At 40.0% G+C, this 23,701-nt stretch overlaps 1 protein-coding gene across 1 annotated transcript in view; it reads right to left on the bottom strand.

The window, feature by feature from the left end:
* SOBP (sine oculis binding protein homolog) overlaps positions 1-23,153 on the bottom strand; it is a 161,524-nt gene extending 138,371 nt beyond the window's left edge. The window contains exons 1-3 of the mRNA XM_007447250.1: positions 23,058-23,153; positions 9,441-9,579; positions 6,979-7,164 (exon numbers count right to left, since the gene is read on the bottom strand). Coding sequence (XP_007447312.1) covers positions 6,979-7,164; positions 9,441-9,579; positions 23,058-23,153 — 421 coding nt within the window. The remainder of the gene's footprint in view (positions 1-6,978; positions 7,165-9,440; positions 9,580-23,057) is intronic.
* Positions 23,154-23,701: the final 548 nt, after the last annotated feature.

Genomic DNA, 23,701 nt, shown 5'->3' with positions numbered 1-23,701 from the left:
GAAATTACAGATTACCTTAGTTAACTACATCATTTTTCAGACAAGGAAACTGAGGCTCAGAAAGGCTAAGTGGCTTATCCAAGATTAGCCAGCCAATAAATGGCTGAGCTGGCATTAACAATCCAGGTCTCCTGGCTCTTACTCTGGTGGTCTTTCCACCACATCATGCTACCATTCAAACTACACATTCCATTTGGCATTAAGAATGACTGAACATACTGAAATTTGACTTACACCTTTTCAAGACCCCTTGATTGTATAAAGAAAGATAAAACAGGACCCATGTCATAGTAGCTAACATTTTAAGGCTTCATTTTGTGTCTTTTTCAACACTTTGAATTTCAAATGACTATCTCTAGCTTACATTATGTTTCAGATGCCATTTCTCCCCAACTGTACAAACATAACAGTTCCTGAGTATCTGCCTATAGACTTTCTGCTACTCCAGTTTAACTGCCCTTCTACTCCCACCGTGCACCTTCCAAATGCTGTTAAATTATTTCATACTTTCCAAAGTCAAAATAGAATAATGTTTTGATTATATATCAAGTACACTGTAAGTTCTTGGTGATCAGGGACGATATATATATTTGTATCATATACATATATATAATTTGTATTTATATTGTATATATTTGTATTATCTCATATAATGTAAAGAACATTCAGTAAATACCTTATTGACTAAAAGACTGACACAGTGTTTTGGATAATCAGGTGGTATGAATACGGGTTAAGGAGACATTGTGCCTAAGTTCAGCTACCAGCTCAGCCACTTATTACCTGTGTGACCTCAGGCAAGTTGCTTAACTTTTCTGGGTCTCAGTTTCCTCATTTGTAAAACAAGGTTAATAATAGCATCCACACAGAGTCTTTCTGAAAATTAGATGAGATAATCTATTACACAATGCCTGGCCCATAATAAGTGCTCAAAAAATATTAGCTTGATGAGATTATATCAATACTGTTATTAACTACTCCTCTTCCTGTCATTCACCATAATTCCTCCTGTCCTCATCCTAAGCGGTTTGGAAAGATCTCCAAATCTGAGGGTTCAGTGAACCTCTTCTTTTTATTGAGAAATGTATCTACTACATAAATAGTAAGTCATCCAAATCCCATTAACTCTAGGTAATTTTATTTAATAATCATATTTTAAAAGTTGGACAAATAAATAAATGGCAAAGCAATTTTTATTAAATCCTGTTTTCTCAATGGCTATTTGGAATACAGCATTCATATGCAAACCCCAAGAATATTGAATAACAGATAAAATAAATAATGATCATAATGCAAACCACATTCTGATTCCCACTTCCCTGCAAGTACAACTCCATGTAAGAATTACAAGAGCCAAAAAGTAACATGCTTATTAACTGTGGGCTACTCAGCTATACACATAGAGTTTAGCAGATCACGTGAATGTTTCCATATTCTCAATTAAGCTAATGGTTCCTTAGAGCCCACTTCTTATAACCCCTTAAGAATTTCAAGATTTGCCTGAAAAAATATATCACATTTCCATGACTATGACTGAACACAAATTTGGAAAGCTCACTGAAAGCAAACCATCCTGTAAGACAGGAAATGGTCATTGTTTTCCAAGAAAGGCAAGATGCTCCTGCACAAAGGAAATCAAGCTGGTCTTAGAAGCTTAATCTCATGTCCCTCCACATAAACCTGTGTGTGCTGTGTGGATGGACCCTGCCTTTCACTTCACACACGGGAACAAACTGGGGAATAAGAATAAGGTCACTTACCATTTGAGGTAAGAGACATTTTATTCAAAATTGCCATATAAATGCATCCAGAGAAGTATATCCCCTCCTTTTTGCATATTTCATTTTATTTTAAAGTATTCAGAGATTTAAAGGGATTCTGGACTTATAATAGGCAAGTGATAAGCCTCTGGAAAAACCTGACAAAAGACTCAGATCTAAAATATTGTTTCCTAGATACACAGTGTTTTCTGCAACTGAGCTCAGTGAAACTTTCACTAGCAAAGTCTTTGCATTTCATCTTTACCTTATGAACAAAAACAAACTGCACTAATTGCTTTACTGATTTTTTAAAGTCTTGGGAGCAAAATGTTGTTCATGGAGCAAGTCTAAGAGCAGGAGATAAAAAATCCTGGTTCAAGTCCCAGCTGGTTACTTTAACCAGAAGTAGGCAACCCAAGCTTGCCCAACCACTGCAGAGGGTTGATGTCTGCTCAGTGGAACTGGGTGCTACTACACTTGTAAAGCAATAAAGACCAATATAAGGTCTTTGTAAAAAAAAAAATGTATTTAAAATTCATTTTGAATGGCTTTGCTTCAATAGTCAAACTTGCATGGGAGCAGAGCAGGCATAAGTATTCTGATGGAGATTCACCGTTGTACAGCTCTTCCAATCCATGCTGCAAGTCCTTTACTGGTACAACCCTCTCTGAATGAAGTCCCAAAGGATTGAACCCATATTAAAATCTCTAATATGAGAAGAATTACAGCAAGGTTACAATGTAATTAACCTGAGTTATCTTTCAAAACTCTTGCTGATATATATTCTGCCACTTCAGACTATGCTCACGCTGTGGTTTTTTAAATTAGCAAAGAAGGAGGTTTTCATATTCATTCTAACTGAAAGGATAAAGGAATGTTTGTGTGAAAAAGAGAATTGGTTGATACTTTCTATTATTTTCTAATATTATTCTTATCATTATATTCTTATAGTTTTTTAAAAATGGTAACTCTATATGGCAAAACCTTATTCTGTCCACTGCAGAAAAGTCCGTGATTCTTATTTAAAGATCATGGTGATTCCCTTCATTTGCTTGGAGGGAAAAGAAAAAAGTAAAAGCAGGGCTATTATTCTGTGTTTATAACAAGTCTATTACCATAGTAACGACTGTGATGTCACAAACCCTACACCAAGGGCCAGATTCTGTCTCTGAGGGGGGAAGGGCAGCTTAGCCTTGGAAATCGGATGAAATTGGATGCAAACATGTGCAGCAGAAGCAGGGTCAATGCTTGTGGTAATCACCAAGGTGCAAGAAGTTCCCCTTCTCAGAATAAAAAGGGTGCAGGAACAGAAAAGCAATCCCCCAGGCCCAGAAATAAGCTACCCCCACAGTTCTGTCTGCAGCTGTGCAAAAGGAGAGTGGAAATCCAAGCGAGTGTGGTATCACCGTGTTCCCGATCACGAGTACTCCACTGGGCCCACTGGCTGCCAAATGTGGATGGGATCCAGTGGTGAGCCTGCCTGAGCACAGGGAACACTCTCTGGAACTAGTGCCTGACCAGATGGAGCCTTCCGGTACCTCGAAGCAGGAGCAACTTGCTTCATGATGGCAAGACTTTAAAACCAAGCTGGGGGGTTACCACTGCTAGGTCATCCTGGTTCACAGAACCACAGATGCTTAGAGTTAGAGAACTCATCAAGTCTCCCCAAAGATGTGGACTTGAAAAAAATAACCTTTTGCAGGAACAAGCTGTATCCCCTGTCACTAAGGAATCTGAAGTAGCAGATTAATAAATACTCTTATTCTGATACAGTCTAGGGAAGTTTCCTATATATACGCTGACAAGGCAACTTTATATTAAAAAGAATATCGGATTAGGAGTCAGAAGACCTTAGTACTAGTCTTGACTCAAGTACTTAGAAGCCACCTGACCTTGAGAAAGCCATTTAACCTATTTGAGCTTCAGTTCTTTATTTAATGATATCTCAAATGCTATTTCCCAGGGTTATTGTAAAGATCAAATTAAATAAAATAATAAAATCTGAATGAGTTTCATAACTGTAAAGAGTTTAATACAAACATAAGGTATCATCAGCATTTTCACATAGCCGGCTTACAGTATAACAGGAATAATTTGAACGCTAATAGTTATTTTCTTTCCAGGAATCCAGAGCATACATACAATCCTCTTCTTCCCTATCCCGAGAAGTAGACACTTGCATGATACAGTCAACTCTGAATTATTCAGGGGTTGATTACCAAGGGGCCTTTTGTTCCTAGCCATCATATGATTTATTAGTTTCCCTCAGAAATGCCCCATTAACCTATATACAGCTAGACCATTGACAGAGTGTCCCTCAACTTGATTACCTTGAATAACAACTCTGGTAAAAGTTTTAGCAAAAGGAAAAATTGAAATGATTAACTAGATGGGAGTTTTTGGATAATTTGTGGACTTTACACTTACCTGTGGATCAGTACTCACATCACTGTCACAGAGGCTATGGTCATGGTCAGTCAGACTGAGACTAATCCAAACAAGATCCTAGCACTTTCCCAGTGAACAACAAAGTAGCCTGTACTATCTTCTGCATGTGCAATAGGAATTTGAATATCAGTCATTCATTCATTTATTCAACAAACACTGGTGGAGTACCTATTATGTGCCAGAGCTCACCACATACCCTGAAAACCCCACTATTTTCCTGCCCTGTCACTGTCCCTTCCTCATGATATTACACAGAGCACCTTGACAAATCTCATAGCCTGACTCTTAGAAACTCTATTCACCTTCCTGGTATTATGAGACTTTTGCCAATCTTACCCTAGTGCTAGGGTCAGCAAGCTATTGTCCCTAAGCCAAACCCTGCCTGCTGCCTTTTTTGTAAATAAAGATTTATTAGAACACAGCCATGCCCATTTGTTTATGTATTATCTATGGCTGCTTTTCTGCTACCACCACAGAGTTCAGTAGTTGTGACAGAGACGGTAGAGCTCCAAAGCCTAAAATACTATCCGACCCTTTACAGAAAAAGTTTACTGACCCTTGCACTAGATAACATAACTAAATCAAAATTCATCTCTCCTGTAAGTTTCTGCTTAGAGAATAACAGAGTAAGCTCCTTGAAAGCAGAGAATCTTTGTGTATCTTTTTCTTGTCATATAGAACCCTGGAGTAGGATCGAGTCAAGGTTTAGAGAAGATACAGAAAATTACACATGTCCTTCCCTACATTCTGTTTTCAACAGATGAGTGCCTTGGAGTTCCATGGAAGACAGCACAAAACCACTGGTGTTCAGTTACTCTGGCTTCTAAATCCTCAGAGTTCCTACATCTAAGACTTCCAAGGCTCAATTTTTGGCCTCTATCCTTTGCATATTTATTTCCTGATCTGATGTGGAATTAGAGTTAAATAGGAGCTGTGTGCTTGAATTCCACGGGGCTGGCTGAGTACGAAACTCCAGGGCAGGTTTTTTGGCATGCCAAACTCATGTTAGCCTCAGCTATGCTAATTTCTAGAGCTGTTTGCTTTGCTCAAATAAATCTTAGAGGGGAATTTGCATTTGGATACCCACTTTTTTTTGCACAAATTATGCGCATGATAACTCTGGGGCAGAATACGGACTGAAAAAAAAAGAACAAGAGGCATGGTGTTTACTGAATGGTTTTCATGTGGCAAGCACTATGCTGGTGCTTTACCTACATTTTCTCATCTCATGGCCACAACTATCCCATAAGGTGAAACTGTGATCCCCATTTTACAGATATGGAAATCATATAACTTGTCTACACTCACAGAGCTGGTAAATGACAAAGCCTGGATTTAAACACAATCTGTCTGAATGTGAAGCCTGTGTTCTTTTCACTTGGTCACACTGTTTTATTGATACCCTCATCATCACCACTCACCTAAGCCCCTGGACATACTTTCAAACAATGACCCCTACATTTAACAAAATTAGTCACCCTTCTCTCCAGTTGTCCCATGCAAAATATGTGTTTGACCTTTAGGAGATAAATTTGGGTCCCTCTGCACCATAAAACAATCAACCAAAGGAGAATAGTGGCATTAGAAAGACAAACTTTATATGTTACACAAATTATGTTAGTATTTAGTAGACAAACACGATTACAAGTGATTTTGATAGGTAAATGGATTTTAATGACATATCTGAGGACCTCAGTATGAAAGGACACTTTTGCTGCTAAAATGTCATAGGCCAAACAAAAGAATGTGCCCATACCATGAAGAAAAATGTTAGTAACACTTAGAAGATGGTACCAATATATCTATAATATAAGCCAAGGAATTTGTATCTACAAATATCTTCACTATTTATGAAAACATAACCAAACACCTATCTTCCTTAAAAAAAATACAAGCATTAACTTTAGTGAGTTATGATAAGTACTACTATCAAAACTCAGTATTTATCATTGTTCAATTCAACATACAGAAAAATAACCAGCATAGCAATTAAGTGTTCTAGCATAATTCTGACCTTTTACAGCAAGCCAGATACAATATTACTGAACTTCTTTCTCTGTGTGGAGCATAACTGTAACCTAGCTTGCAATAAGATTTTAAGACTGGCTTAATAAAACAACATTGTGCTCAGCCCATGGCATCTAGCTTAATACACTGCCATCTAATTTTCTGGAAATATAAAAGAACTGATTACATTTTCATGCAAATGAAATTCAGATCTCCATTTTTTTTAAGCTCTCAAAGAGCTTTGCACAAATTAGAAGGAACTCTGTATGAGATGGGTAACCTAGGTTGTTTCTTAAGTGGATTTATAAGAAGGCAGGCTGGGGAACAAGCCTGCCACACACACTTTACAAATTGCCCCTTCCTTCGCAAAACCCACAGAGGAGACACGGTCCTCACTGCACCACCACCCAGCTCAACCATGGTTCCTTTTTTTCTTGCTAACCAGGCAGTATATATCTTATTTTTTTAATTAGTTCATCCTTTTCTAATTTTAAACAGATGATTTCAGAGAATGAAAATAACTTTTTTTGTAGCCAGGGGTAGGAAAAATTTATTGTCAGTTGAAAGTTGACAGCCTAAGCAGTAGTAGATTGGCCTAATAAAACAATACTACTTTAAATAATACATGCACTAACATTTCTTAGCTGCAAAGTCCCTAAAACAGTCTTTTCCAAAATTAACTTAAGCATTTAATAATTACCATAGGACGGTTAAAACAATTTTCTATCAATCATTATCACTGGAAACCCCAGTATTGACTTACCTGCCGGTGGCTTTATGAAAGGTGGTGGAATTAAAGGTACAATAATGGGCACATTGCCATGATCCTTTGACCCTGCAGGTGAGTCACTGAGTCCATTTCCTGTGGCAAGCCCTGAATAGCCTGTGCTTATATTGTATGGTGAAATAACACTGTCCTCAGGTAATTTTGGTTTTGGCAAAGAATTTTCTGTAAAGGAAGAAAATCACATTCAATATGACGAAAGGGCTTACAACCACATTTTCTCAAGTAAAATGGCTATGGAATAAAAATTTTGTCTTGCAAATCTTTAAACACTTTACCAGAACTCCACAGACCATCCTGGACCTTTTCAGTCGTGTTACCATAAATTTCCAAAGGGCTCCTTTATAATTTGCTCCACTATGATAGCTAACATCTCAACTGTACTGTGGTGATGAATTTTAGCACCGTAAAAGCCCATAGAAAATTGAGAGGCAATTAACACTTTCCATGTACAAAGTGATATACAGCAGACATCGCTCTCTATCAGGGGAGAAGCTTAAAAAGTGCACTGTAACCAGGTCCCACTGTATTGTAAACTTGAGTGATAATATAATCAAAAGAACCAATGAAGGGAAGAGATATGGGAACATATGTATATGTATAACTGATTCACTTTGTTATAAAGCAGAAATTAACACACCACTGTAAAGCAATTATACTCCAATAAAGATGTAAAAAAAAAAAAAAGAACCAATGAGAAAGAAGCTGATGATTAGGAAAAAACTGTTGTTTCACAGGGTAGACCCATTAACCCATTAATACCCATTAAAAATTAACAAAAATGATCATAAAGAAAACTTATAATGATATGAACCTTGTGAATTTTAACCTTGCATGTGAATCATTAAAAACAACAACAGGGGGCTTCCCTGGTGGCGCAGTGGTTGAGAGTCCGCCTGCCGATGCAGGGGACACGGGTTCGTGCCCCGGTCCGGGAAGATCCCACATGCCGCGAAGCGGCTGGGCCCGCGGGCCATGGCCGCTGAGCCTGCGCGACCGGTGCTCCGCAAGGGGAGAGGCCACAACGGTGAGAGGCCCGCGTACTGCAAAACCAAAACCAAAAAAACAACAACAACAACAACAACAGGGGCTTCCCTGGTGGCGCAGTGGTTGGGAGTCTGCCTGCCGATGCGGGGGACGCGGGTTCGTGGTCCGGAGCCTGTGCTCTGCAACGGGAGAGGCCACAGCAGTGAGAGGCCCGCTTACCGCAAAAAAAAAAAAAAAAAAAAAAGAATAAAAGAAAAACAACACTCAACCATAGAAAACAACTTGTTCCCTCCAATAGCATATCCTGGCACTCTCTCCATGTTCCCCAGAGGCAAAGATTATTACCTGGACCAAGTGTTAAACGAGCTATTAGTTTACAGAATATAAACTCAACTTGCATTTTTCGTTTACAGTGAAACTGATGATACTATCTCTGTAACATGATGTGTACAATTTCATACCAAGCTTAACATAAAATTTGTCACATACGTTCAATTCCACATGCCTGCAGGACAGCTCATTTACGTTTCATTGCTTGGCATATAAGAAGGAAAAGCACTATCTTAGAGACTGGAAATAAAATGCATGAACAGGTAGTTTATGCCAATAGATATTGAATGTAATGAAAATACTGATCAAATTGTCAATTATATCACACAATTAGTTTTAGTCACATTTTATTAAAGTTCCCCAAATGGATTGCTTCTTCACATAATCCTTTTCTTTGACAAACAAACACTCAATCCAAATTTAGGTTCATAAATTCAGTGTGCAGATCAACACCCATCGATGATTCCAGGCTTCATGAAATATCAGGCACTGCTACTCACCGGCAGATTCAGTGTTATTTCAGCTCCATTAACCTTCTAATTTCTACTCTTTGGCTGGGCTTTGATGATCATTCTTATGGAATTATATAGGACCCAACCTTCTACTACTCTCTTACTCTTCTTAACCTATCCAAGGCTGTGTGGATGAGGCAAGGGTGAAAACTTCAAACAGAAAACAGAAATAGGGCCTTCCTTTAGAATTCCCACCCAAAAGGCAGGGAGGAGAAATTATCAAACTAACCATGATTGTCTCTTACAGTCTGAAAATCTAAAGCTAACATTTCACTTAACAGAAAGCACCAGTCCTTAACAATTGATATATCGAAGGGTTCAGGAAACTAGAAATTAGCAAACACTGTCCCTTTCTATCAATTTGTGGGCAGGACCACAGCGCTTAGCTAGCCCTTGTCTAGCTAACTCTCCCATTGCTGGATGGAGATTAAGCTGTGTCTATTTTTGTTTTATGTTGTGCTCTTATATTCTGCAGAATTCTGCTTATGGGGATGTCCATTTAAATCAACCATTGGCATCATGAACAAAACGAGTCCCAGAGCAACTCAATTCCGGCAGGTTGAGATAGCCAATCCTTGTTTGCATGAACGAAAGGACATTGAATACCATTACCTTTGAGAACAGAAATGTGCTGCCGGCTCTCTCCATCTGTAGGATAGTTTCTGAATTCAATATCTTCACCATCTTTCAATTCAACCTTATCATAGCCATACCAGCCAAGAAGTTCATTCATGGTGTTTTCTGCAAAGTTCTGAAAGAGAAGCATAGGCTACTTATGTATATAATCAATAACTATTTGAAAAGAACACATAAATCGAATTCTGTTTCCACTACCCATTTTCTGCCAGCCCCGCCCTACCTCCCTTACAGTCACGTTCATTTTTCAAATCACGTTCAAAAACTGTCACGCGTTTAAATCTCAGGATGACGCATCCAATTATGACAGACCTTCAGACATTTGCAATTTAAAGATAACAAGAGAAAAGGTATTTGTCAGTTTTGCTTAAGAATAGGAAGTCATATTTTGGCATATCCTTCTGCAAAGTCTATATCTTTCACTAATACAAAAATATTGAAAGGTAAAAGCACAAAAACAGCTAAGAAGAAATTCTGAAACTGAAAACAATCGACCATTTTGTGGCTCAGATTAATTTAAACTAGAATTGCTTTCCAATTTAGGTGTTGTTTCTTAACATGACTCTTATCTCAGATAAAGCAAAATCTCAGCAAAGAAATAATTTCTCAACTGTCAACCACTACCATCCAGAAAGCTGAATAGTCTACAAGGGTTTCCCTTTTTAATTTTCCCTTTTGTAACAGTATTCTTTAAACATTGAAGCATAATTTCCTTTACAAATTCCACTAGTGACAGATTCTTTCCCCATGAAATCAAAGGTCACTGTGATTGTCTTCTGACAAGTAACATAAAAGTACCAAATGACTTTAAGGTTACTAGCCAGCTCAGATTTTGGATAATGTATGAAAATACTTTATGAACTATAAATCAGTATACAATCAGCCCTCCATATCTGCAGGTTCTGCATCTGCAGATTTAAGCAACCGCAGTTGGAAAATATTTGGAAAAAAATTCCAGAAAGCTCAAGAAAGCAAAACTTGACTTTGTCATGTAGGCAACTATTTACATAGCACTTGTATTGTATTTACAACTATTTACCTGCCATTTACATTATATTAAGCATTATAAGTAATCTAGAGATGATTTAAAGTATATGGTAGGATGTGTGTAGGTTATATGAAAATACTACGCCATTTTATATAAGGGACTTAAGCACTGCGGATTTAGGGATTGTGGTGTGGGTGTGGGGTGTCCTGGAACCAATCCCTTGTGGATTTGGAGGGACAACTCTATAAAATATAAGGCATTATTTTTGTTGTTATTATAGATATCAAGCTGTGGAAATAATGGGTAAATAATAGTTGGACAGATTTAAAGCTTATACTACCAGGTGACTATTTTTAATGAACTTAACAGCTGCGATATGTTAATGCTTGTGTGTGCCTTAAAGCATCTCTATCTGAGAAAGACAGAGTAGAGAAGTGGTTACCCGGGGCTGGGGGCAGCAGAAATGAGGAGATTGGTCAAAGGGTATAGTATAGCATGCTGTACAGTATGGTGATTATAGCTAATAACACTATCATGTACTTGAATGTTGCTGAGACAGTTGATCCTACATCTTTTCACTGCAAAAAAGAAATGGTAACTATATGACAGGATAGAGGTGGTAGCTAATGCTACGGGTAGTAGTCATTTTACAATATATAAATGTATCAAATCAATATATTGTACACCTTAAACTTGCACAATGTTTTGTGTCAATTATACCTCTTCTCAATAAAGCTGGAAAAATTTTAATAAAAAGAAGGATCCTATACTACAGAGTAAGATAATAAATGTTTGTTGAATGAATTTTTTTAAGGCATCTTTATCAGGCAAGGCAGGCTGAGCCTCCTAGACTGAGCTAGAAAAACTATATATTCTAACCTTCTCTGTGGTTCAAAGAATCTTTTCTCATTCTGCCTAGAAGTTGTCATTTCTGAATTACACTGGGATGTATAATTTATACCTGAAACAAGCACCCAGGCTAAACCAGCATGTACACAGCCTCAACGTGTAAGTTCCATGTTCTCTTGAACTTCACTTTAGATTTCAGCAGGGGTTGCATAAAAAAAGAAAGGAGGGACTTCCCTGGTGGTCCAGTGGGTAAGACTCTGCGCTCCCAATGCAGGGGGCCTGGGTTCGATCCCTGGCCCGGGAACTAGATCCTGCCTGTGTACTGCAACTAAAAGTCCACATGCCGCAACTAAAAGATCCCACATGCCGCAAGGAAGATCCTGCATGCTGCAACTAAGACTCGGTGCAGCCAAAATAAATTAATTAAATAAATAATAAATAAGTAAAAAGAAGTATTAAAAAAAGGAAGGATATTACACTACATAAAAACAAACCTGGCATTTCAAACCACCCACAGGATGCTAGATTTTTTTTTTTCTTTAGTACCCACTTGAGCTCAGAGTTCCAAATGGGTCAATCTGTGATAGCATAATGCACAAGCAAGTTTTAAAAATCTAGCCAGATTGATTCAGTGTTACCATCCACAAGGCCAACAGTCAGCCATGTCAAGCTTTACTGAGGTATTTATTCTATCTGATGGCTGGTCATGTCCACATTAAATAGACATTCTTTTCATGAATGCACAAAGATGATATGATCGATATGTATAATAAGCTCAGCAACTTCTGGAATACCACCGAGGAGGATTCTGCTAAATGCTGCACTACTCAATCAAAAGAGATTGCTTTAATGAGGTGTCACAGTCTCCCCTAACACCCAATTTCTTTCACTGAGCTGAGTGCCTGGACTGGAGAATGACAGTCTCTAAGCACACAAACCAAGGTCCTCCATCAGGAGTCTGGCAGCAGAAATCTCCAAGGATAAGGATTACACCTTGCATCAAAAACACAATTCCCAACAGTGCTAAAAGCCAAGTTCAAGCCATCCTACTGGTTTATATGCTGTTTGCCTCAATCTCTAAGAGAAATGTGCCCAAAAAGCAGAAAATCTCTTGCATAGTAACTCCTGGCCACCATATCTAATTTTCTAGACCATTTGTATCTTGGGCACCTCTTTCTCTGGTTCTGTCTAACCTCTGAAGCGACACAAAAGCTACAGATGCATAATTCACGGAGCAACCTCCCAGCCAAGGATATAGATTTGTTTGTTTTAGTCCAGCTGCAAATCCGTTCAGCCTTTCAGAACCAATCCCAGGGATGGGATCCAGAAGTTTCAGACATTCGCGTAAATACTGAAACCTCAACTGGATTATTAACACAAAATTCATATTATTTGGGCATCTTAAGTGCATCACTTAGTTTATGGTTTGTCCTGAAAACTCAGAGGCTTCATGAAACAATCAATATGATCAATATGGAATTGATCTACTCCATGAATTTCGAGTTACTATAAATGTCAGTGAAAATAAACTCTAAAACATTCCCTTTCTTATCATTGAAAGTAAAAAGAAACATATTAATGTTTTGATATATGACTGGAAAAGCAGAAAACAAAAGGTTTATAAAGCCTTGAGCCATAACTCTCAAACTTTTCATAAAAAGTCGAACAAGATAAAAGAAAAAGAAACACCAAACTACAAGAATAGGTATCACCTCTGTCTTATATACTATTGCATTAAGAAATCAAAGAACCCCAAGGAATAAATAATTTTTAATTTCTAGTTAGAACTTGATGCTAGACATCATATGGGCTCGCTATGGTGCTAAACCAAAGGAAATGAAATGGATTTTTGCAGTTACCATCCAAGAAACATAATATATTCTAGGAGAAGTGAATTTAATGTTTATGGTCCATATGGGTTTTCAAGTTTTTCTACCAGAAAATTAAGGTGATAAGAGTTAAAGTGCAGAGAGACTTTTGAGGTAAGGCTGTTTCATAATAGGACAAGCCACTGTACTAAGAGAAGTTGTAAAATTTGCTTCCCCCAAAATCTTCACCCAGAATTTCTCCTGGAGACTTAGAGCAGGAAACTCAAGTAGAATCTCTTAAAGGCCCTTCTAGCTCTAAGGTCCTGTGAAATCAAAGAATTTCTACTTATACAAGAAATAAATTGCCTTTTGCAAAGAAGTATCATAATTACAGTGATCACACAGCATAAATTTTACTGAACAGCCACTATCTCAAATATTTTATCATTGTTCCCATAAACCATCAAAATGTGCCAGAATTTCAATATTCTGGCATCCAAAACACATTTTGCAGACTGCCTCTCACCCTTGGAAGTGGCACAAAAATCCTCCCTCATACCATGTGGTCCAATTTGGGTTTGGAAAATAGGTCACTATAATTACAATGATAATGTCTAACACTCTTATAGCACTTTACTGTGTTTCCACATCCTTTAACTCTCTTGTTCCTTTCAATTACCCTGTGAGTTAGGTATTTGATTTCCACAGTAAACTTTTGGTGAACCTCTGTGACATCCTCATTTTACGACAGAAAATTGGAGCATACAGAAGGTAAATGACAGGCATGAGAGATCACCTAGTAAAGTCAGAACAAAAATACAGATCTTCGGATCCTTATACCAGGACTCTTTCTATTATAAATTCTGTACAGTCCAATGTGTCAGCAACTCCAAAGGAGCTACCTCCTTGGACCAACAACAGTATTGCAAAGAAATCATATCACCGATGTCAATGTCACATACAAAGAGCTTTTCAACCAGGACATATCTACCTATGCTAAAACTTTGCTTGTTTTGCGACTTGATCATTGACCTCTACTCTCCTTAATTGTCTTTATTGTTGGGATGGGGGTCTTAAAATTCATAATCAAAATTTAATCTTCTCATTTGACAATTTTTTGACATCACATCTGACTCTAATGGCTCTGCACTTTTAATACTATACCTCCATACCCCTTCCTGTCCCTTTCCAATTCCCCTCTCTCACCTCCAGGGTTCCTAAAGAAAGAAGAAAAGCCTAACCTTTAATCTGAAAGCATGATCTTTTCCTAGAATTTTTTTTTAAAAAAAGGTCACAGAAAGAGAGTGGAAAGACAGGAAACTTAACTATTTCCCCACTCCTCTGAGTTCTTGGCAAAGTTTATTTTTGTTGGAATTTAATTCCCAGGACATTCATTAGACACTCTCCTTATTCAACTAGAAATACTGTATGCATGTCAAAGTTCACTCTAAATGGTTTTTAATTGAACATTTTACCAGGTAAATAATAATGACTTCAAGTCATTTTGAAAATCACAGTAATTATAAAGCCTCAAAATACTCTGAAATGCAAGTACTTCAAGGTCTTCAAAAAGAACTAATGATTTTATTCTGAAAACACCAAACAAAGTTTAAAATATAGGGTAGGTACCACCGATTTCTCTTATCTCAGGCCTTGCATAACTGAATGTCAGATGTGTTTTCAACTTGGTAGGACCCAAGAAAGCAGAAAGTTTTCAGAGAGCTCCCAATCATTCATTCAGATGAGAGAAAAGCCACGTCCTCCCTCTTCCCACAAACATAATTCCCATTTCCACTCCAAGTCCTACATCCCTCCACAGTGCTAGTAAAATATGTCATCTATCCCAACGAAACATACTATAAGTTACTTGAGGGCAGAAACCCTTTATTTCATTTTTGTCCCATCTAGCACAATGCCTAGCACTTAGAATCTAATCAATAAATGTGCTAACACATTTGGATACATCCATAAATATTTTTTAAATATGTAAATACAGAAAAATTATCAAACAAAATTCAGGACAGCTGATTCTAAAAATAAATATGTGAAAGCTTAAAAAACTATAATATCCAGGGCTTCCCTGGTGGCGCAGTGGTTGAGAGTCCGCCTGCCGATGCAGGGGACACGGGTTCGTGCCCCGGTCCGGGAGGATCCCACATGCCTCAGAGCGGCTGGGCCCGTGAGCCATGGCCGCTGAGCCTGCGCCTCCGGAGCCTGTGCTCCGCAACTGGAGAGGCCACAACAGTGAGAGGCCCACGTACCGCAAAGAAAAAAAAAAAAATTATAATATCCAATGTTAATGAGCACTCTCAGACTTTTTTTTTTTTTTGATGTGGACCATTTTTAAAGTCTCTATTGAAATTGTTACAATATTGCTTCCGTTTTATGTTTTGGTTTTTTGGCTTCAAGGCATATGGGATCCTAGCTCCCTGACCAGGGATCAGACCCGCATCCCTTGCATTGGAAGGCAAAATCTTAACCACTGGACCGCCAGAGAAGTCCCACCCCCAGACTATTGGGAATTCAAGTTAATTCAACTTTTAGAAAGGGTAACTTGACTCTCTGCAATAAAAGCTTAAAATTTTACATACCCTTTGATTCAGCAATTTTATTTCTAGGCATAGTAGGGACTATTCTAAGGAAATAGGTGCAAAAATATGAACGTTCAGGAATGTTTATCTCAGTGTTGTTTTCTTGGAAACAAACTATGTGTCAAACAATTGGAATTCAGTTAAATAAATTATAGACTAGTCATGAAATTACTGAAATGGAATACTATTTTGCCACTAAATATATGCTGTGGATAAATTTTTACTACCACGAAAAGCTATTAACAATATGTTAAGTTTTAAATGGAAGGTTAGTTGTTTTTGGTTTTTTTTTAAAAAAAAACATTCATCATACATAGAAAAGGGCATGAAAAGACATACATCACAATGCTGATGGTAATGGTGTCTGGGTAGGAAAATTACAGGCTTTGTTTTTCTTTTTGCTTATTTATATTGCTTATTCTACTATTTATGTCATGTCCATGTATTATTTTTATAAAAATCAAAAAATAGTTTTAATTAACACAGTCTTCTCACAGACAACCATATCAGTCATATTCACAGTCCTAATAACAGTAAAAAGGATCTGCCAGTTACATTACTTAACTTCAAAACATTCTTACACACATTATCCAAGAAAGCGCAGCATATAAGAAATACTTTCAAAGGAAAAGGAAACCCCCAATCCTGAACAATTTACAAGGTGGGGGAAAAAAATGCTGGTATCTCTGCCAGTTAAGGTTATGAATAATAGAATGATGGTTATTTTTGGAAAATATTTTATCTCCCTTTTCATCTCCATGGGTTCTGACTGACTTCTGAGGCAGATTTCTATTAAGCATCACTGGGTTCACTAATTAAGATTTTTAAAGGGCTGAGGGGATGAAGCTGTAAAAGAAAAGCAGTTTCTTTTGTAGGAAGTAGGAATTAAACTTGATTAGAAATCAATTTCTAGCTCTACCTATCCCCAGGTCTGAAAGTTAAAAGAATTATAATATCCAGTGTTAATGAGCACTCTCAGACTACTGGGAATTCAAGTTGATTTGACTTGAAGTCATCTCTCTTAACACAGATCTAATGGATCACTTTTATTTTAAGGTTCTACCAAGAAGCAGGCAAAATTTAAATAGTGAAAAAGAACTGTGGGAAGAGCCCTTTACAGACTACAAAGTACTTCCATGCTCATGATCCTACTGGGTCTGATGGTATCCTAAGGATAAGCCACTCCCACAGACATCCCATTTGAGGGTCATCCACATGCATGTTATGTTAAGAGCAGCCAGATTCATACTCTTGGTGCAGACTTTACCCATGGAGCCTTGCTGTTTGTATCTGAACTGCATACAGATTTTTGGCCTGAAATCCTTTTAAGAAGGTCACTGAGCTCCATTTGGGTCATTTTGCAGCATTGTTCTCAGCCACAACACAATGATTAGCACACAGTTCTAAGGGCAGAGGACACATCAAAACACTAAAAACCAGCTCCCACCTGGAGCAGGCCTGAGGAGAAAGTCTTGTTCTCTTATTGACACAGTCTGAATTAGATGGATGTATTATTGTCACATGAAACCAAGATTGTGTTTCCACATATAAAAATCTACGTTGCTTTACTGTCTTGTTGTGACGCAGAACAGACAATTATGTCCCCATGTTTTAATCTGTGGCCAGGACATCAAATGTCCTAAAAAGGTCAAAGAAATGTGTGAAATTGTGGAGCCCAGCCCTGGGGCTAACACTGTAGCAGGCATGGCAGGTGTGCAGCTGTGTGCAGCTGTGTCCTATCACAGCTGCAGCACTGGCCTTAAAATCACCAAGTCTTGTTACATTGTTTTCCTGTCCATGCCAAAAGCCACTGGCCTTAAAGCAGGACAGAGTTCCACAGCCCTTTAGTTATATAAGAGATATTAACACCCATCAGTCTACAGATTCTAAAATGTACATTCAGCAAATCTCACCCAGCACAGGCTTTCATGTCTGTTTACATGTTTCAATTGGCACCATCAAAAACAAAGTTGTTGTTTTTTTTCATTCTACCCTGGAATATCCCTTCTCTTTTAGGAAAATATTCAATAATCTTATTAGGTTGAGTACAAGTATGGCTGACTTCCCATTCCGCAAGAGGAAGTTTTAGACTTCAGAGATTTTTAAATGATCCACCTTCTACTACTTCTAATAATTTTTTCAAAAAAATAAAAAGTATAAAGACTCGATAAAAAGAACACTTCCTTAGAAGATGCAAGAAGTCTGGTCACCCTTGCAAGACACCTCTATTTCCCTGGAACTCTCCTTTTTCAGAGAGTCACTTGTATTCACTGATATTTGCCTTTTTTGAGGCCCTGTTTTTGACTTTCATTTAAAAACTCTGTTACCTCTTGGTTTCTATGAGTCTGTCTTTCACACAAGGAGAGTAGGGCTTGGCTTCTCAGAGCAGTGCTTGGCAAGCACAGAGGCAGGAAACGCAGAAGGGAATGAGTCTGTCAGACTCATTTTCTTCTAGTTCAAATGTTTATTTCAGATTCGGGAGGAAGTGGAGTGGTTCCTTTCCATTTCCTCCTCTCTGGAACCTGTGAATTGTGTAAGGCTTAGAGAGTCTCACTCTACCACACACTATCCTCACCAGTTCACAGATGGAGAAAGAGACTTTTCAGAAAACTCCCGGTTTGAACAGAGCAGAATTCATAGCTCTCTGTGCCCTCCCAGGACCTTCTCTTACGGTTTGAGACTAGAGCCTTGAGCAGGACAACCGAGAGCAACACAGAGGACAGGGCTGGTGGGCTCGGGAATATCCTACACCAGCTCCCAAGGGGCAAGCACCATGCTCCGACTGACAATAGTTCCCAGCCTTGCCACGTGGCACACCTTAGACCACTGCTCAGCCAGGGAGGTCTGACATAATTTGTGAATGCCACAGTGAGATCTGGTCCCAAGCCCACTTTCTAGGTTCCTGAGACTCACTGTTTCTGACATCAGGATGGAGTTTCAGGAGCAAAACTTAAAATATACCTGTTCTAGTAATGAGCTGATTTCAACCTTAAACATGCTGACTTTTCCAATCCACACTCTGATATCTCTATTTTATTTTATTTTATTTTATGGCAAGCTATTTAAATCACTGCACTCACCAGCTCAGCTCTGCAACTTGCTTTATTGTCTGTGCAATTGACACAGGTCATTTTTAATGCCAAATGGAGATCATCAGAAACTAAACTAGAAAATCTTATGGTGAGTTTACTACTAAACTCTAACAGATGTGCCTGACTCTAACTGTAGGCATTAGGACTGAAGCATAATTTTAGGTACAAATTACTTACTAAGAATATTTATAGACAGAAATTCAGCAAAGACCCTAAGACATTTAACACAGATTATCCTGTAGTTGGGCAATTGATAAGGAAGCCAAACATTGTAAATGCATTAATTATGGTTTGTTTAGGAAAGTTTCCAGGGCAGAGTGCTTGATCTAATCACAATGGTTTTGTCAAAGAGTTTTAAAAGATGAAAATCTGACTCATTATCTCTACTCAGAGTTTACTTTTTTTTGAATTGTATTACTGTTTGGTAGTCACTAACCATGTTCACCAAGATCTATGCACATAAAATACATACCCTTAAGTGCAACTATATTTATACTTATTTATATATTTACATTTGCACATCCAATATTACATCTAGCTTTTATGGTATGCTCTGGATGAACATCTGAAATGAATTAACACTTCCATATACCAGAATTCCCTCCTAAGAGCCATTTATTATGATACATGTGAGCTAACAATATATTGAAGGCATATTACAGTAGATACAATCACAATATTCGCTTTAGAAACAGAAAGTAGTCAAAATATAAATTGAATTGCCATCTGATTTTTTTTAATCCTCTCTACTGGTCACTAACTAAATAGGGCAGACTGATTGTAAGTACAGTAAAGCAATAAGTCTTTTTAATTAAGAAAAACCAGGATGAAGTGGGGGGGAAGGAAAGATAAAGAAACATTGTAAAGGTCATAATGAGACAAACATTTCTACTTGAAGATATTTTCACTAAAGGACATTAAAGGCAAGCTATGCCAAGTCATGTACTTTTCACACACAAAACTATATTGTATCAAATTTAAATTTGTTACAACTGCTTTGTACATTAAACCAGTGATAACGAAAATGTAACTCAATATCTGATCTAGTGAAACAGCAACCAACATTAGCTCCCAGCCACATGAAGACAATCTCCAATGCCATTACTGGTGTCAGCTAAACCTCTGCCAGTGTGTCTTCTCTGTCCATTTTTAAATAAATCTGTGACTATCTCAATTAGGAAATCTTGAAGGAAGTCTCTATGATGAGGCAATTTTGTTGCTCATTCTCAGCTCCCTGCATTTGCTGTACTTAAAATAGATGCTTATACCAATGTCCTTTCTATTACCCGAAGGGGAAAAAAAATCACATACACACCAGTCCTTTTTCTTTCAGCTCGCAGAAAAGCAACTTGATCCAACCAGTGTTGAAACCTGAGTAGGTCACTGTACACCACGATAAAATTCCCTAATCCCTGAGCCAACTCTCCCTAAGGGGGGGCCTCCTCCGGATCCTCCACTTCCCAGGCTGACTTTTGCATTCGCTCTCTCCTCTTTCCCCCTTTCATTTCCCCTACCTTCAAGCCTTGATATGTGATCCACGGTGGGGCTCAGGTTTCCGTTTTTACAGCTTAGGCCGTGCTAGCTGTATACATTCCTTTCTTTCTGCCGGGCTGTGATTACTTACCAGGGCTTAGTTTACACTGGTCCAGATGAAAGCCGTTCAGATGAAGGCAAACACAGCCAGGCAGCTCCAACGGCACCGATATGAAGCTGCACAAGGCCACATTGTGTTCTCGGTGACATTTTGTTGCACATATTTTTATGCAGGGCAACCAACTTGTTAGGTTACTCTACACTTTAGCTTTGGGGAGATGGAGGGGTAATAATACCATGAGGTTCAGGGAGGGGTTTTATTGATGTGGTTATTAACATTAAAAGCAGAAAAATCTTGGTGAGTTCAAAATAACCCTTCCAGCTTTTGACTTTGAGAAATCACTTTTAAAATGAGGACTTTTGGTGCTATTATATTAGAAGAATGTATACCGAACAATTCCACTAGAAATGGGATTTCATGACTCACTGGCATGATGTGCATTGACACGACTGAAGATTCTGACCCAGTGTCTCTTACACATTGTTCCAAACTAGGGAGAAAATACTGATCCTTCAGGCAATTGAATTATTTGCTGTGTAAAACTTCTTATTTAATGCTACTCTGTACTGAAATGATAAGGATTAAAACTTCAAATAGTAGGTGGTGACTTGGAAGAAAAATAACATTTTAAAAAGAGGAAATTCTGTGCACGAACGTTAATTCCATACTTAGTCCTGCAGCATTGGCTAAAAATTGTGTAATTTTTCCCCTTCACACAATGTTGTTTTTGTTTCTTCCTCACCAGTTCAGACAAACATCTGTTATACTGTAGAAGGACAACTATCTCCCAAACCACGGAGTGCTCCCACAGCCAAAGTCAACAACGTGAGCCCCAAGCATCGAGCACAGTCAGCCTTTATATCCAGCCGGGATAACATTTCACATGTTTTGATTAAAATTAGCTAATTTGTAATTCTAGAACCTATGAAACTTAAAAGCTGCCATCCATATAGATCACATTAGACAGTGTTTTAAAGGGCCAGTGCACACTGTGACTTCTTAGTGGCTTTACCTCTCCTCTTCCTCCACTCCCAATTTAAAATGAAATGGAAAAGTAATCTGGAAATGCAGGACAGGAGGGAAAGGCGAGTGAGGAAGGATGGTTATTGTAAACTGTTTGAATTCCATCCCCATGGGAAGACAACTCCTGCTGGTCTCTTTTTTAAAAAACTGTCTATCAATGGAATCAATGGAGGTTTCCATCACAAGGAATGGCAATGATTTCCAAGGCAAATCTTCCTTAACTCTCCTTGGACTGATGCTGCACCTCATGCTTCCAGGCACTAAATTTGTCACCCAGAAATAAAAACCCTTATTCCAAAATGCAGATTGCTACAGACATTTTCTGGAAGAAAGGAACGCTAAGCATAGGCACCTAGGTATAGATATAGGATGTATTATCCGTGTGCCCCTTTCTAAACATGGGCTTCATTCAAGGCACTCTCTAGAATATGTTTGTTCTAATCAAGACAACGTGAAACCGCAATAAATTTTACTTAGTTGCTTGCCATCTTCATCGTTTGTCTTTTAAATAGCAACTTAACCAACCTGACCAAGTCAGTGGGCAGTGTTAAGGATTCTATGCAGAAGATGGGGAACACCAAGACGGCTGCAGAATGAAAACTAAAGTCCCCCCTGAAATCTGCTACTTGTTTGTAACTCACAGAAAGACAAAAATTACAAATAAAACAATTTTTTTAAAAAATCAAGAGAGACTCGTGAAATCAACACAAAACAAAACCCTCACCGGGCAAAAGCTGCAACTTCATGGAAAATAAGTGGGAGGGGGACGAGGGGGGTCCAGAGCCGAGCGGTGCTCTTGTGCAATCACTCCAACGCGAACAGCTGGAGCGCCAGGCTGCTGCGCTCGCCACCTCTGGAGCACCGCTGGCCTGGCGGGGAGCCCGGCCTCGCCGACAGGACTCCGGGCTGGCCTTTCCGAACAATGGGCAGGCGCTCTGCGAAGGCCGCCCCTCAGACAGCTATCTTGCACCGGGGTTTGCCCGGGTCTGCTTAACTGGGAAGTCGAGCATGCAAAGACGAGCGGGAGGCGGAGGCAGCCGAGTGAGAGGAGCGAGCAGCTGCGTGCGAAGCGAGCCGGCCGTCAAAACGGTACCCAGACCCGCGCCGCTCGGGCCACAACTCGCCCCGGCACTGACAGCCCCTTTTACACCGTCGCCGCTGGCTTCTAGTCGGGAAGCGGGATCGAGGAACGGGGAGATGAACTGGGGAGAGGGGTGGAATCCAGCGCTCCCCGGCTGCTCCGGCCCGACGGCTCTTAACTTTGGAGGGATCCCGGGGATGGCTCCCGAGGAAGAGGAAAAAACTACCCCACCGACTAGGAAAGCCTCTTCACCATACCCACCCGCCACTTGGGCTCCCGGTCCCCTCCCTCTGAAACGCGCCTGTTACCAACCTGGGGTTTATAAGGTTAAATAGTATGTGGTTTCCCGGCCGCCCCTCCACCCCCATCAAATCTGAGGAAGGCAAATCTCGGGGATGCAGCCCGAGAGTTGGCCTCGGTTTGCACCTGGAGGAGGAGCTGAGGCGTTCTGGGCATCCTACAGAAACTGACAAGCGCTCCCCTGTACCCTCCGAATCTATACAACGGCCCAAAGGGAGCAGGCGGAAGAAAGAGCTCAGGCTCTCTGGCCCCGAAGTCCAAAAATACCTTCATTTCCTCATTGATCTCCCTTTTCACTGGGTGAGCCGGTTTCCTGCTTCTTTTATTTTCCGGAGGTCTCCCTTCTTTCTCCATTTCTGCCATGTTTTTGTGTCTGGTTTCTGTGGAGATGAAATGGCTGCTGCCGCCGCCGGCGGTGGTGGCGGCGGCGGCGGCGGCGGCGGTGGTGGAGGTGGTGCTGATGGTGGCGCCGCTGCCGCCGCCGCCGCCGCCGCCAACGCCGCCAACGCCGCCGCTGCCCCTTCCGCCGCCGCTGCTTCTGCCGCTCCCACCGCCGCCGCCGCCGCCGCCAGGCTGCATCCTCGGTGCCCCGTGGAGTCGTCAGCCATCTTCCGTCGCTCTGTCCGTCTGCATGGGCGAGGGGAACGTGGGCCGGGCGCGGAGAGAGCGGCTCTGGGCGTGCGTGCGTGGATGTGTGTGTGTGTGTATGTGTGTGCGCCCAGGAGAGCGCGCCAGCCCAGGCGCCCAGCGCCTCCCGCTAGCCGAGCCGGGGGCGGGCCGGGGGCCGGCGCCGGGAGGAGGGGGCGGGCGGGGGAAGGCTGGGGGGGCTAGGACAGCCCCCAGCTCCCGAGCGGGCGTGGCTTCCAACGTCACTGTAGAAGCCGATGCTGCGCGGCTCCGGGGGCTGCTCG

This window comes from Lipotes vexillifer, unplaced genomic scaffold (assembly GCF_000442215.2).
Source record: "Lipotes vexillifer unplaced genomic scaffold, Lipotes_vexillifer_v1.1 scaffold515, whole genome shotgun sequence".
Classification (NCBI taxonomy): Eukaryota; Metazoa; Chordata; class Mammalia; order Artiodactyla; family Lipotidae; genus Lipotes; species Lipotes vexillifer.
Note: the sequence above shows the minus strand (reverse complement) of the source record. Positions and strands in the feature narration are given on the sequence as shown.